The 13,568-nt window shown below is 43.8% G+C and overlaps 2 protein-coding genes across 4 annotated transcripts in view; one reads left to right on the plus strand and one right to left on the minus strand.

Annotated features, from left to right (window-relative positions):
* GNAZ (G protein subunit alpha z) overlaps positions 1–4,979 on the plus strand; it is a 40,587-nt gene extending 35,608 nt beyond the window's left edge. The window contains exon 3 of the mRNA XM_079957036.1: positions 2,910–4,979. Within this exon, the coding sequence (XP_079813162.1) occupies positions 2,910–3,254 (345 nt within the window). The 3' untranslated portion in view covers positions 3,255–4,979. The remainder of the gene's footprint in view (positions 1–2,909) is intronic.
* Positions 1–13,458, minus strand: part of RSPH14 (radial spoke head 14 homolog) — a 59,731-nt gene extending 46,273 nt beyond the window's left edge. The window contains exons 1-4 of one of the 3 annotated variants that reach the window (XM_079957047.1): positions 13,313–13,458; positions 12,729–12,958; positions 10,531–10,633; positions 10,268–10,386 (exon numbers count right to left, since the gene is read on the minus strand). In XM_079957047.1, coding sequence (XP_079813173.1) covers positions 10,268–10,386; positions 10,531–10,633; positions 12,729–12,930 — 424 coding nt within the window. In that variant the 5' untranslated portion in view covers positions 12,931–12,958; positions 13,313–13,458. Of the gene's footprint in view, positions 1–10,267; positions 10,387–10,530; positions 10,634–12,728; positions 12,959–13,201 lie in introns of all 3 variants that reach the window. The other 2 variants (XM_079957046.1, XM_079957045.1) reach the window with 2 other exon arrangements.
* Positions 13,459–13,568: the final 110 nt, after the last annotated feature.

The raw sequence follows: 13,568 nt of genomic DNA on the forward strand, positions 1-13,568 counted from the left end.
ACACACACACAATCTTTCCCCGTGTTTCTGAATATATTTACACCTATAATATCACTATGCTTATTTGCTATTTCCATGGAAACCTGAGTAGGAACTTCAAGTGACTGCATTCAGTTACAGTGGTTAGACAAAAGTGTGTTCCCTCGTTGTCTACCGTCAGGCCATTTTCTGGCAGAGCTGATCCAAGCTAAGTGCTGATATAATGACTGATTGATTTTTATATGTATCACCTTATTTCACTAGTTCAGGGCTGGTTACCATCTGAAAAGATAACCATGTAAGACATACAAAGTGCAATGCTCAAGCTATTAACACTGATCTGAAATAGTCAATATGCAAGCTTGCAGCTGGAGCCCTTCTGGCTGGCTGCTTCATCCCTCTCCACTCCAAGTTCACAGCCCCTTTTGCAGATGGGGACTAACTTCCCCAAACCATTCTTTTCTCCCGCTTTGCCTTTGCTGATTTTACCTCATCTAATATTCTGTGAATCATCTTGATTTTCCCTCTGAGCTGAATTCCTTTTTCTGCTCTAGACAGAGAAGATTTCAGGGGGTGGGGGTGGGGGGAGCCTGGCTGCCAGAGAAACCCAGTGGTTGATGATGATGGAAAGTAGAGGAGCCCTGGACTTCTCTGAAACACCAGAGATGTAAGATGAACTCATTGTGCTCTCATGGCGTAGGGGTGGAATGCGACACTGTGACAAAATCGCACAAGTGGGGGAAATAAGTATTACAAGAGGGAACTTTACTACTGTGGCTCAGAGTCCTTCAGTTTTGAAAAGAGGCAAGTGAGAGTGAGGCTTTATTCTGTCAGACCCTGGATTCCATTTCAGAATCACAAAAGCTGGTGATCTGGCTGGAATTTCCTCTCTTCCCTCCAGCGTGATGCTGCTTCAGAGTGTGATTCAATCATAGAGCCATTAATGAAGAGCATCATTCACAAATGGCATTAATCTGCAGGGGCATTTGCAGTGGAGAGGACATGACTCAAAGGGAGGGCGTTGGGTGTAAGGTAAGAGCTCTTGAATTAGTCCCAGGAGTAGTATGTGGAATTCTAAAGCATGAACAAGCATGACCTTGGATGCTTATCCATCTTATAATGATTTGCTTCCTTTATCTTGTGATTTCTCCAGAACCAAGGCTACTCTGCACATGGTTTGTTTCCTCTCTTGAAGGCCTTGACGTATGAACCAGGCCAGTGTTATTCCCTGCATGGTTTTCTGCAAATTTTCTCCGTTTGTTGTATTAAAGTTCCTGGAAGATACTGTTACAAGAATTCAGCCTTGTATAAGCATTTGACTTGTTCATAACATGAATGTTCTGCATTACTTAACTCTGAATATCTTTCCATATACTAAAAGCCTCCAAGGCACATTGATCTCTCTTTGTAACTGGCATCACCTTGGGTGGCTCCTGACCTGAGGTGCTCCTAAGAAAGGCCCATCCAGATGGCAGGTTTTGGAAATCGAGCCATTGTTTGGATTGACAACAGCTTGTAGAATTTATGTACTTTCTCCCTCTAAAGGCCTTGTTAATTGTCACTGGCTTACTGTGTTGCTGTTATTATTGTTGTTACTATTATATCAAGTAATACCTGGAAAGGGCTAAGGAAATCCAGGCTGCCCACACCCATGCTTTTCTGGTTCAAAACAGCACTACTTGCAGATCTGCTTGTACATATATAAATTTTGAAAACTATTTCTTGTGCAATCCAGGCAAAGTTAAGCAACTTTAAATCCCATCAAGTATGTGCTTAATCCCCTCAATGAAATAAATGAGATTAGAAGTACCTAGCCTCCGCTGGATGGAGTCCAGTGGTCTTGGGCTCTGCTTTCCACAAACAGCTTTTCTATCAGGAATTAGTGCCTGAATCTGCTAGTTTCCCGTTCCCGTTCCCAGCCCCCTTTCCTTCTGTAATGTCTACTAGGCTGTAAGTCTGTGGTCTTAACTTTGTACAATACCTAGGATAATGTAGGTGATTTCTAAACAATAAATAAGTGGGAGGAGGTTTTTGTTCTTTTGATCTGCTGTGCTTGGCAAGAGGAGTACAAGTTTCCTGCGGACACAAATGTAGAAGTGACCATCTGGCACCTGATGAAATGCTTGGCCTTGAATGGTCACAAATGCCGCTTGTGCGGTGGGCTCCCTCCTCTCTGGAAATGATTACTTCAAATACTTTTGAAATGTCGTTTTTTAGTGGAGTTCAAAGTTATGTCTTCACTAAATAGAAACAGCGTACCATGGACAGCTCCATGCGAAATCATCCTAGCAGCACGATGGCTATAAAAAATGTATGTTGTTAAATGATGTCTTGGGCTTGCTTGACATGTGATAAAGTTCTCTAAACAGAAAGCATTTCTCCTCCGCAAGGAAGCAGCACATAAATTTGCCTATGTGGCGCCAATGAGACTGAAGGAGAAGGGTTGTAACTCTGTGGCCAAGTGGATGGTTTGCATGCAGAAGGTTGTGGGAGTGTGGATGTGCACGTGTGAACATGAGTTTGGAAAACTGTTTTTCCATTTTACAACTGGTGCTGTGAAAGCCTTATGTGTTTGTTTGGTTCCTCTACCAGAACGAGAGAGAAAGAGATCTGCTGGTTCCAAGTTTAAATTAGCCAGTGTTTGCAAAGCCTGGCACTCTCCTGACATTTTGGACCTCAACTCCCATCAGCCCCAGACACCACAGCCATGTTGGGTGGAGCTGATGGAAGCTTTAATCCAACAATATCTGGAAGGCAGCAGACTACTCAAGGCTAGTACAAGCTAACACTTCTTTACAAGAAAATCCATCTTTGGGGCAGCTTGGGTGAGAAGCACCTTAAGACTATTCACTGAGGTGGCTATGGCTGTTGAGGTTCCTGCGTAATTTTGTGTGCGATTCTCTTGCTGATGTTTCTGTCCTTTCCCACAGAGTCGGATGGCTGAGAGCCTTCGTCTTTTTGACTCCATTTGCAACAACAACTGGTTTATCAACACCTCCCTCATCCTCTTCCTGAATAAGAAGGATCTGCTGGCTGAAAAAATCCGCCGCATCCCTCTGACAGTCTGTTTTCCGGAGTACAAAGGCCAAAACACTTACGAGGAGGCAGCTGTCTACATCCAGCGTCAGTTTGAGGACTTGAATCGCAACAAGGAGACCAAGGAGATTTATTCACATTTCACTTGCGCCACTGACACCAGTAATATCCAGTTTGTGTTTGATGCGGTGACAGACGTCATCATTCAGAACAACCTCAAGTATATTGGTCTTTGCTGAGGATCTGTGCAGATGAATCTGGTTTCTTAAGGTGATGTGAAACAGGCGAGCCGCAGCTGCTTGCCACAGTGGAAACAATGGCGTAGTGCTTGGAAGACCCAGTCACGGAAGGGAGAAATCTGAAGTATGTTCACAGATCCCTTCAACTGCCCACACACCTTTTTGCAAAAACAATGTCTTGGAGTGTGCAAGCCTCCCACCAAATGGCGAGGTTCTGAACTGTATGGAAGTGTTTTCACTACTATCACATCATCCACTGGCTCATTCCGTCTGTTTCATTCCCCCCCCCCACGAGATAGCAGAGCTTACCATGTTCTATGTATAATGAGACAGATTGTTGTCCTTATTGTCCTAGAAACCATAATACTGTTGGAATGATGCAGAGCTGGTGAGTTGGGGAGAGGGCTGTGTTGCAACTCCCAACCCCCAAGAGGGAAGAGACCAGAGGCTAGAGAACAGGCATATCTGAGCAAAGGGTTCCTTTAACCTACAGTCTGGTGCTTGACCTGTACCAGATCATGTACACATGGATCAAGCGTGCACAGGCACCTAACTTGCAGCAAGTACAAAGTACATACTAGATACACACATTGTCTTTGCATCATGGTTTATCATGAATAATCTCTCTGTGGAAGGAACTGATAGTGCAGAATCATCCCTGTGAGTCCCTGCCACCCTGACCAGTATAGCCCCTTCTGCTGTTCACAACTTCAACATGTGTGCAAAAAATAAGAAATGAATGGAAATGTTAAGTAATGACAAGGCCAAATTGTGGTCAGTGTTTCTTCTACCAGTGAGGAGTTTTATACATCAAAAGTCTTCTTTTACATCTTTTTTTGCCAAATCTTTGTGCTCTTTCACAAAAACTCTAAAAGTTGAATAAGTGGTTGAGTGTTGTTGGTTTTTTTTAAATACAGATATATGAAGGTATACATTTTTTTTTATTGTTTTGTGTCTGGATTTTGAGTGTGCCAACGGACAATCCTGTTCCATTGCTCCAAGGAAAATTCTGACAAGTATGGCAACATTTGCAACAGCCTTTCTAAACACAGGAGCCAATGAAACTGTGTACAATATAGCCTTTTAAGTCATTTTGTTTTGTTTTGGGAGGGGGGGTGTTTATTTTTTAAAAATGTGCTGTAATTATTAGGTGAACAGATGAGTGATATGAACAATACTTAAATGTCTTGATATTTAAATTTACAAAACTTAGTGGAATTTAAGGAATGGAAGTGATGCATTCCTCGGCTCCCTTTCATCCTGTATGCCAATAATACTGGATGGCATATTACTCTAGCAAATTTACAGCTAAGTTTGAATGCCTGAGAAGCTGTGTGTGAACTTACTGGATAATCTCACATGGATCCTAGGGCCAGTGCCCAGGCGGTTCCTTCTTCTCCCCCTTGTCCCTTGCAAAAGACTTCTTACAGACTTCAGTGTAAGCTAAGTGTGTAAATAAATATACATTCAAGAATCGTAAAGCACATAAATGCACACACATACACACACTTGCTCTTACACTTACACTTACACTTACACACACACACACACACACACACACACACAAAATCTCCTCCTGCCTCCCTCCGTTCCCCAGTTGTATGAAGATTAGTGAGAATTCTCAGCCAAGGGCTCTAAGAAAAACCTAAAGAGAAAACAGTGAATGATAAAAAAAATTACCGGCTGTCCACTTTTAAGAAAATAAATCTGAATGATCTTAACTGATTTATGGTGTGTGTATGTAATGTTTGTAGATCTTGTGATTCTAGATTCCACACAGCTGGGTTCTTACGTCATTTGCTGCAAGTATGCGTTCTTCGGGCATTAAAAACCTGTTTAGTTCTAATTGCTTACGCGATGCGATAAAGCCAGTAGAGCTACTGAATAGGAAATGGGGGGCAATTCTGTTCAGAAAAAGCTGAAACAGCTGCAGGTTAAAGGGTGTGAATAGTACTTTCTGGCAGAAGGGGATTCTCCTGCTGCTAAGCCCCAAGGGGCACTTCTCATGAACACCTATTGCTACAACCATCTTTAAAGGAAGAGTAACGTTTTCCAGAATTGCTGGTGCCAGTGGTAGCCAATACTCATGAATCCTGTTGAATGTAAGGGACCAATTGCTGAGTAGAGTATCAATTTGAGGAGAGTAGCAAAACGACAAAATGAGCTGTGACACTTTGGAAGAAGTGTCCTTTTACTCTGAAGTAAAAGGCCTCAGAGATCAGTGGAAGTGCCTTTGTCTGCTCTCTTCTCCTGGAACTGCAATCTACGGATTCTTGTCATTATTTTAAAATGAAGTGCTGAGCTTGTACCTGCATGCCCCTTGATAAATTGGGGGGGGGGGAGGACTGGAGCAGAAAAGAGGAGAGAGAAAGAGCACTTGAAACCGGATTGTGAAATAGCCAAGTTCAGTTTTTACTAAAGGAAATTAGCAGGCAAGTTCTAGCTGAATTCATGATGTTTGTTTTCAATAAAAGGAGACTGCCAGTGGAGGTCAGCAGTGACTGCCGGGAAGGAAAAAATCAGTCCAAACCACGTCTCTAATAAGAGTAGAAGCTCTGGCACAATTTGTTATAGGAAGAAGACTTTACAATGTTGCTCTTCAGTGGAGGCTTAGAGCAGAAGACCATGGCAGATTATCCTGGGAGGCAGCGAGGGTTCTCGCCACGCCACCCCCAGTACAAATATCAGTAGCAGATGGATGAGAACTTGTTGATCTTCCATGAATCCTATTGCTTTATTGTGGAATCACCTTTCATGGGCGAAAGCTTCCTTCCTGAGATGTGTGAAGTAGATAGTGAATGAAGAATCTACGGAGATGGGCTACCGCTGCTTGAAGCTCATGCCAAAACGAACCATGTAGGAGTAGGGATTGATTGAAACCACTGAGGTGAGTAATGTTAAGTAAAGGTGTGTGGAGTGCCCTACCTGGGTGGATGGAGCAGCCAAGTAATTTTCGTTGTCCCCGAGAGGGGGCAATGACAATAAAGATGATGATGATGATGATGATGATGATGATTTTATATAGGACTGTAGATTTGGCCTCTAAGGTTACAGCACTTTGGGGGGGGGGGGGTATTCTTTGAGCCATGTTAAAAATCCCAGACACTCCAAAGCCAATTTTCAAGCACGCCAGGAGATAATTTAAACCATGGAATGATGTTTTAGAATGCTGTGGTAGACAAATTGGGAGTGAATCCGACCTTTTTGCAACAGGGAATATCTCCAGTCCTGCATCTTTGGGAGAGTTCAGCCAAGACTGGATGATGGAAACCATAGCCATGTCCAGCACACTTAATTAAGAAGGAGTTTTACTGAAGGCATCAGGAGTATGCTTAAGAGAGACTGTAGCACAGATGAAGCAGCACAGCTTCATGTAGCAATTTATCATTTATTACATCCTTCCTTTCTACCTCAGTTACAGGCACAAAAGGTCACTTGTGTCATAAATCAATAAAGACAATTATTCCCTCTATTTCCGAAGCTCAATAGCAAATGCAGATCCTCGTGTAGCCAAAATGACACCATGGAGCATAAGACTCTCAGGGTCATGAATTTGAGCCCCACATTGGGTAAAAGATTTCTGCATTGTAGTGGGTTGGACTAGATGGTTCTCGTGGTCCCTTCCAACTCTACAATTCTGTGATTCAAGACATGTGAGGAGGCAACAGCAAGCTGGGTGGGGGTACCCCAACCAAGGTTTACAAAAAAGTGCAAAAAGAATTTTGGGAAATCCCCAAAGCAGCTCATTGAGGAGGACCGAACATGCTGGCTGGCTGGAAGAGTGGACAGCAGCACTCCAGACAGCAACATTTTGTTGCAGAGTCCCTCTTGTTAAAAAAGAGACAGTAGAGAGTATAATAGGTATCAGCCAATCAAATATCCAGCAAGTCACAGGGCCGAAGAACATGGCAGCACATTCAAACATCTAGGCATGGCAACACAGCAAACCCCAATGTGCATTCCCACCACCAACCAAACTTCAGACAGTCTTGGGATGCACAGCAAAGCCTCATGTCGTTGGTCCTTTAGGTATTCCTGTCCCTACCCTGTTTAGTACAAGGCAGATAAATTCAGGATTTGTGGATTGCATTTCATATTCTCTAGCAGTCTTATTTCAGTGAATCCAATGAAAACATCTGCTTGGTGTTAATCTTGTACAATGTGCCTCCTTGTTAACAGGCTGTTCAGCCTCAACATTGTTTTAAATAAGCCCTTTAGCCCCTTGAAACTTAAAGCTTAACTCTGGATGCAGCTGTGCAAGGTAAGGGCTAATGCAGCTGTGCAAGGTAAGGGCTAGTGACACAGGAAGTGAACAACTGGGGGGGCTGTGTCTCTTTATGAACAGGAGGAGGGGAACTAACCCTCCTTGTCACATGCAGATAGCGTGCAACTTATGCGGGAGTTATGTTCTGGGGATCTCGCCTAAAACCAAAATCACATATAGTTAAAACACATTGGGGTAAACACGGAGAGGGATCACAGAAGTCTTTGTTTCTTGGACATCCCTCCTCCTCCTGCCCCCCCCCCTTTTGCCACACGTATAAAGCTGAATGTGCACAAGTTATATGTGCATAACTTGTGGGCTTACTGTATAAGCAAATGCTTGACTTTATACCTGGTTCCTTTTTGCATATGGATAATCACAAAACGTCTATTGAGCCATCCGCAATGCCTGGAGACAGTCAGGTTGGGAACCCATAGTAGTGACCAGAAGAGGAATGACCGCTGGGAGGAGCGCAGAGAGAAGAAACACAATGGTGCATCTGCAGCAGCACAACCAGAAGCTACCCCAGCTGCAGCAAAACATGTACTGTATTTTTCACTCTATAACACACACCCGACCATAACACGCACATAGTTTTTAGAGGAGGAAAATCCGTAGGCATGGCACCCGTAGGCATTTCCTCCATAACACGCACAGACATTTCCCCTTACTTTCTAGGAGGAAAAAAGTGAGTGTTATGGTGCAAAAAATACAGTATTGGTCTCTACAGCCACAGCGGGCGCTGCAACCTTCCAACAGTTTGACTTCACACACACACACCCCCGCCCGCAAGGTGCACTCCTCCATTGTCTCCCAAGACATAGACGGATGCCAAGAACAACTGAGAACAAAGCACCGTTCTGAAAGGCACGGTTTCCTCTACTGGCCATGTCATCATCATCCACTGACATTAGCAAAGGGTTAGGAACCCCCTGCCTGGGGTCTGCACACACAACTCTGCTAATACTGTGGTACCTCGGGTTACATACACTTCAGGTTACATACGCTTCAGGTTACAGACTCCGTTAACCCAGAAATATTACCACGGGTTAAGAACTTTGCTTCAGAATGAGAACAGAAATCGTGCAGCAGCGGCGCTGCAGCAGCAGGAGGCCCCATTAGCTAAAGTGGTGCTTCAGGTTAAGAACAGATCTCCAGAACGAATTAAGTTCTTAACCCGAGGTACCACTTTAAGCCTGAGCTTTTATTCAGTTTGGGATGTGCAAATACTTTTCCACTGCACTGGCAATCTCCTGAGAGGCGGGGGTAGTCACAAACACACACGACACAGAGCTGGTAAACACCTTTGAACACTGATACTTTTCCTGTCTTTAATTCAGGCTTGTAAATAGTCACTTGCCTGGTTGCCTGTAGCAAGAAAAAAATCTCCCCTAGGCGACAGAGTAGGTAAGCTATTGCCCGTCAGAAGAGGAAGGTGGGCTTGCTTTTATTTGGTAGCTCACTGAGTGTTCACTAGCAACAAGGAACCAGATCACATGCTGTATGAACTAGAAGTGTGAATCATTCTTTATGCAGAAGCTTAGAAGAGCAATGTGTGATGTTCTGGCACCACCAAGAGACAACTGAACTTTACTACTACATAAGATACATTTCTTGCATAGTGCTGTTAGTCTACCTGGCTCTTTACACAGTGGCAAAGCAAAAAAAAAAAAAAAGGCAAAAAGCCATCCCTGCCCTGAAGAACATCTGACCTATATTGAAATCCCACTGCAGGGCTGGGAGGGAATTGGGAACCATGAGAGGGAGGGAGGGAGGATGAAGTAACAAGGGATAATGTGGACAGGCAGCAATAAACAAGTAAAATGGATCACAGACAATAGGGTTGCTGGGGTTTTTTTTAATCTGTTACTGTATAACCTTACATAGTGTTTGTACAACAACCTTGTAAACATAAGCCAGTATTATTACCCTTAATAATACACTTGAGAGGCTAAAACTGAGCACTTTGTCTAAAGACCACAGTGTGGACTTGATAATTCTAGTTGATCTCATCTTAAGTGTCATACTACATCGGCTCAGCAAAGGCAAGGACGGTTCCTTTCACTCAAAGAATTTTAAGAGAAAGAAGCAGAGGCAAAACTGGTTTCTAACCTGAAGTTCATTGCACACTCAAAATGCTCTCCAGCACCACCAAATCACAAAACCACAGGACCATAGGGTATTTCTAAGCTACACATATGTAGAGCACTTTAAATGGCAAGGCTTTTGTCAAATTATCATGGGACAGCTGAAAATAAGACCCATGCCCCCAGACCCGCTCACAGAACCAAGATTCCCTGGAGAAAAGGAAATTGCCTATAAATGAGTTGAAGTAGCCTGTTCAATAGCTGTGGGAGGAGAAGTGACCCAGTTTGCCACCCTCTCCTCCCAACCTTCCTTCAGACCACGGGGGGAATCAAAGGAAAGGTGGGGGGCAGCTGCCCCCCTAAATCAAGTAAATAAATAAAAATAACTAACAGCTCGGTTCTGTCCCCCTAACATAAAGCCTGCTTCCCCAACATAAATCCTGGCTATGCTTCAGACATTCTCAATCCACGCCACATAGTGTGTGGGCCACATACACAGACCATGGCTACAGAATAGTAGCTCCAGTTGAGTCAAACAAGCCAGGTCACAAGACGCAAGGGGGTTAGGTGAAATCAACATGAAATTCTAGCCTTTACTTGGTTATGAGCAGAGCAGTTCAGCAGTCAGCATTGTAAATCTTATGAAATTTAATCCACCTTACCTAGAGGCAATTCTGACACGAGTTTCAGTGCATAATGCATATTCCACCGGCAGATGTCAACAGGATCATCCAAAAGCTGTGCCAGAGCTGGAATGACTCCATTTTCTAGGAAGCCGGTCCTACATTCAGAAAATGTATTGGTAAGAAGTGGTTTGTATAAGCACAATATTAAACTCCCCTATTCAAACCTGGGAAAATATGTTGCAGAACAGAAGAAAATCCCTACTCTAAAACGCTTGCATTAAACTTCAGCAAATACCTACCTGCCAACAGAATGCGTTGCCATAATATAAAGAACCTCTGTTGTTTTCTGTCGCACGGTGCTGTCATCATCTAAAAGCAACATCTTCAAATTATCTAGAAATCCTGAAAGACACATTTTTATTTTTATTTTTATTTTCACCACCTTTCAACAGACATCTAGGGCAAAGTTATAATACACTCATTAAACCACCACAATAGAAAAAAGAACATAGAAGGCAGCGGTAGAATTAAAAACAGCCACCAAGTAGCACAAAAGCAGTTGCCTCTGAAACTCATCAGAGATTACTATATATTGATTATTTAGAGTGCCCAATGGGCAAATAATATTCACAACATGTGTATGGTTCTGTTCCTTTATTTCTGTTTTTGTTCTATTAGCTATTGTTATTTTGATCTTTGTAACAATGATGAAGATATATTAATTGAAACTGTTTAAAAAATATTTGCAACCTGTATAAGAATGATCTCCAGGTGAATGAAGTTTGGACACACACATTTTCCTTAACCGTGTGCAAAATAAATATTGAAGTGGGTTGCCTGCTCATGTGCTCTGGAACAGTTTCCTGGGATGCCTTCTGGAATACTTTGGTATCTACTATCATTACAATGTCTTTTAGGTCCTATGATTTATGTACCGTAAGCTCTCCTTTTCAGCTCAAAAGGTTTTTCAAAAGAACATTAAACATTGCTTTGCTGGATCTGACCAAAGGTCCACCCAGTCCAATGTAGCACTTCCCGCAGTGGGTGGGATCTGCCATCTGGTACTGCTAGAAACAGACTGCCTCTAAATTTGGACATCCTGTGCATTAATTGCACTTTCCATGTGTTCATCCTGAACCTACTTTTTGCAGCAGTACTGTACATATACATACTAGCACAAAGGATGCAAAGACAAATAACATTGACAGTAGGATGTCTCTGTAGCTTTGTGATATCCTACTGGAAATGTAGGTATTCTCAATTCGGTCCCTTGTTCCATGAACTGAATTAAATAAGGGGCAGGCAAACACCCACCCTTGCAAAAAAATAAATGATCCAACCCCAAACAACTGCTGCACCTTTTTCCTTTTCAAGAAAACCATTTTATAGCCTGATCTGAATGACTACCAAATCAAGGTTTGGAAAGATCCAGCAGTTTGCTGACCAACCACAGTGCACTGTGACAATGTGCTGCTAGCTTTGTGGTAGGGCAGATGGTCCCCCAAAGGTCTGTCCTGCTGCCCACAGGTTCTGCCCCCTCCACATTGCTGCCTTTCACCCTTCTGAAAGTAGGCATGGGAGAAGCATTCTACCTACTGTAGCCTATAAAATAGGCTAAAGTGTGGACTTGGTTGTATGGCAATTTATCCAGTTTGCAAATGTACCCATAGACCCAAAGAGATTGGTGATCAAGCCTGTATGTTAGGGCCATTGTGTCACCCCTCCCCACTTCCACAGGAGCATGTATCATGAACTGCGCTGTGGGAGGGAAGGAGGCAGATGAAGAAGCCACCCATGCCTGCTATAGTTTGACTATCCCACCATTCTGACCTCTAATAGGGCCATTTTTATCACCCACTGCCCTGGGGGAAGGATCCTGATGGCTTTGAATATGTTGACATTGTGGATTGTTTATTCCACCCCCAAAAAAGTTGAATGTTACCGGTACTTGTACTCCATCTTGGAAGGACTTGTATCCTGAAAGGTGGGATATAGATAAGAGTAAAAGGTAAAGGGACCCCTGACCATTAGGTCCAGTCGCGGACAACTCTGGGGTTGCGGCGCTCATCTAGCTTTATTGGCCAAGGGAGCCAGCGTACAGTTTCCGGGTTATGTGGCCAGCATGACTAAGCCACTTCTGGCAAACCAGAGCAGCGCACAGAAACGCCATTTACCTTCCCGCTGGAGCGGTACCTATTTATCTACTCGTACTTTGATGTGCTTTCGAACTGCTAGGTGGGCAGGAGCAGGGACCGAACAACAGGAGCTCACCCCATCACAAGGATTCAAACCACCGGCCTTCTACCAAATGAATAGCCAACAAGGTACAATCAGTAGAGCATGAGGCTTTGGATCTCAGGGTTGTGGGTTCAAGCTCCATATTGGACAAAATATTCTTGCATTGCAGGGGGTTGGACTAGATGATCCTGGTGGTTCCTTTCAACTCTATGATTCTATAATTCTCATGTTCAGTCCAGGCCAAAGTGGCATCTCTTACCGAGTCTAATGGCTTCATAGACATTCTCTGGGTCGTGCACCAAATCACACAGGGCCATCAGCGCCCGCTGCCGGGTCAGAAGGTCGGGGTCTTCCAGCTCCTCGTTCAGTTTTGGGAGACCCCTTCGGCCATAGGCAATGGGGGCTTTTGTGGGGTCGATATCAGGGGGCAGTTTGGAGGAGATACGGGGCAGGAGCGCCATCCCAAGTTCCTTCTGTACCACAGCAGCCCTAAAAAAGGAAAGGAAAAAAAGCTGCTTAGGGAAAAGGGAGGGAAAACAAGAGCAGCAGTTGTATGTGTCTTTGCTTCAGTTCCAAGACACAGGCACCAATAGGACATGTGTATTTTTTTTGGAGCGGGGTGGGGGGACACCTGTTGCAACTGAAAGCAAGACAGGATTTTAAATGTAAGTATCCTTCTCCCCTCCAACCCCCACCCGCGATTCAACAGGAACAAACAACAATAATATTAACCCTGAAAGAAAAGCACGAATGAAAAACGTGGGGATTCTTGTTTAAATTTTTTTAAAAATAATAATAATTTAACGTCGAAATGAACGACAGCAACTGGGGAAAATATATTACTTGGTGCACACACGCAAAATAGAAATGGCAGAGGGGGAACCCGATAAACCCAGTTTAGCAAAGTGGGGAGAAACGTCAGCTCCGAAAGCGGCTGACTCGTCGCCCTGCCTAGGCCTCTGGTTGCTAAGCGACCGCGACGCCCTCGCTTCCTACGTCAAGATCTGTGAATACGAACCTACGCACGCGGGAAATAACCCTCTAGATGTGTTGCCGGAATCCGACTGAGCGCAAATGTCGTAATTCCCGCAAGTGGCGG

Source organism: Podarcis cretensis (genome assembly GCF_951804945.1).
Source record: "Podarcis cretensis genome assembly, chromosome: 16".
In the NCBI taxonomy this organism is placed as follows: Eukaryota; Metazoa; Chordata; class Lepidosauria; order Squamata; family Lacertidae; genus Podarcis; species Podarcis cretensis.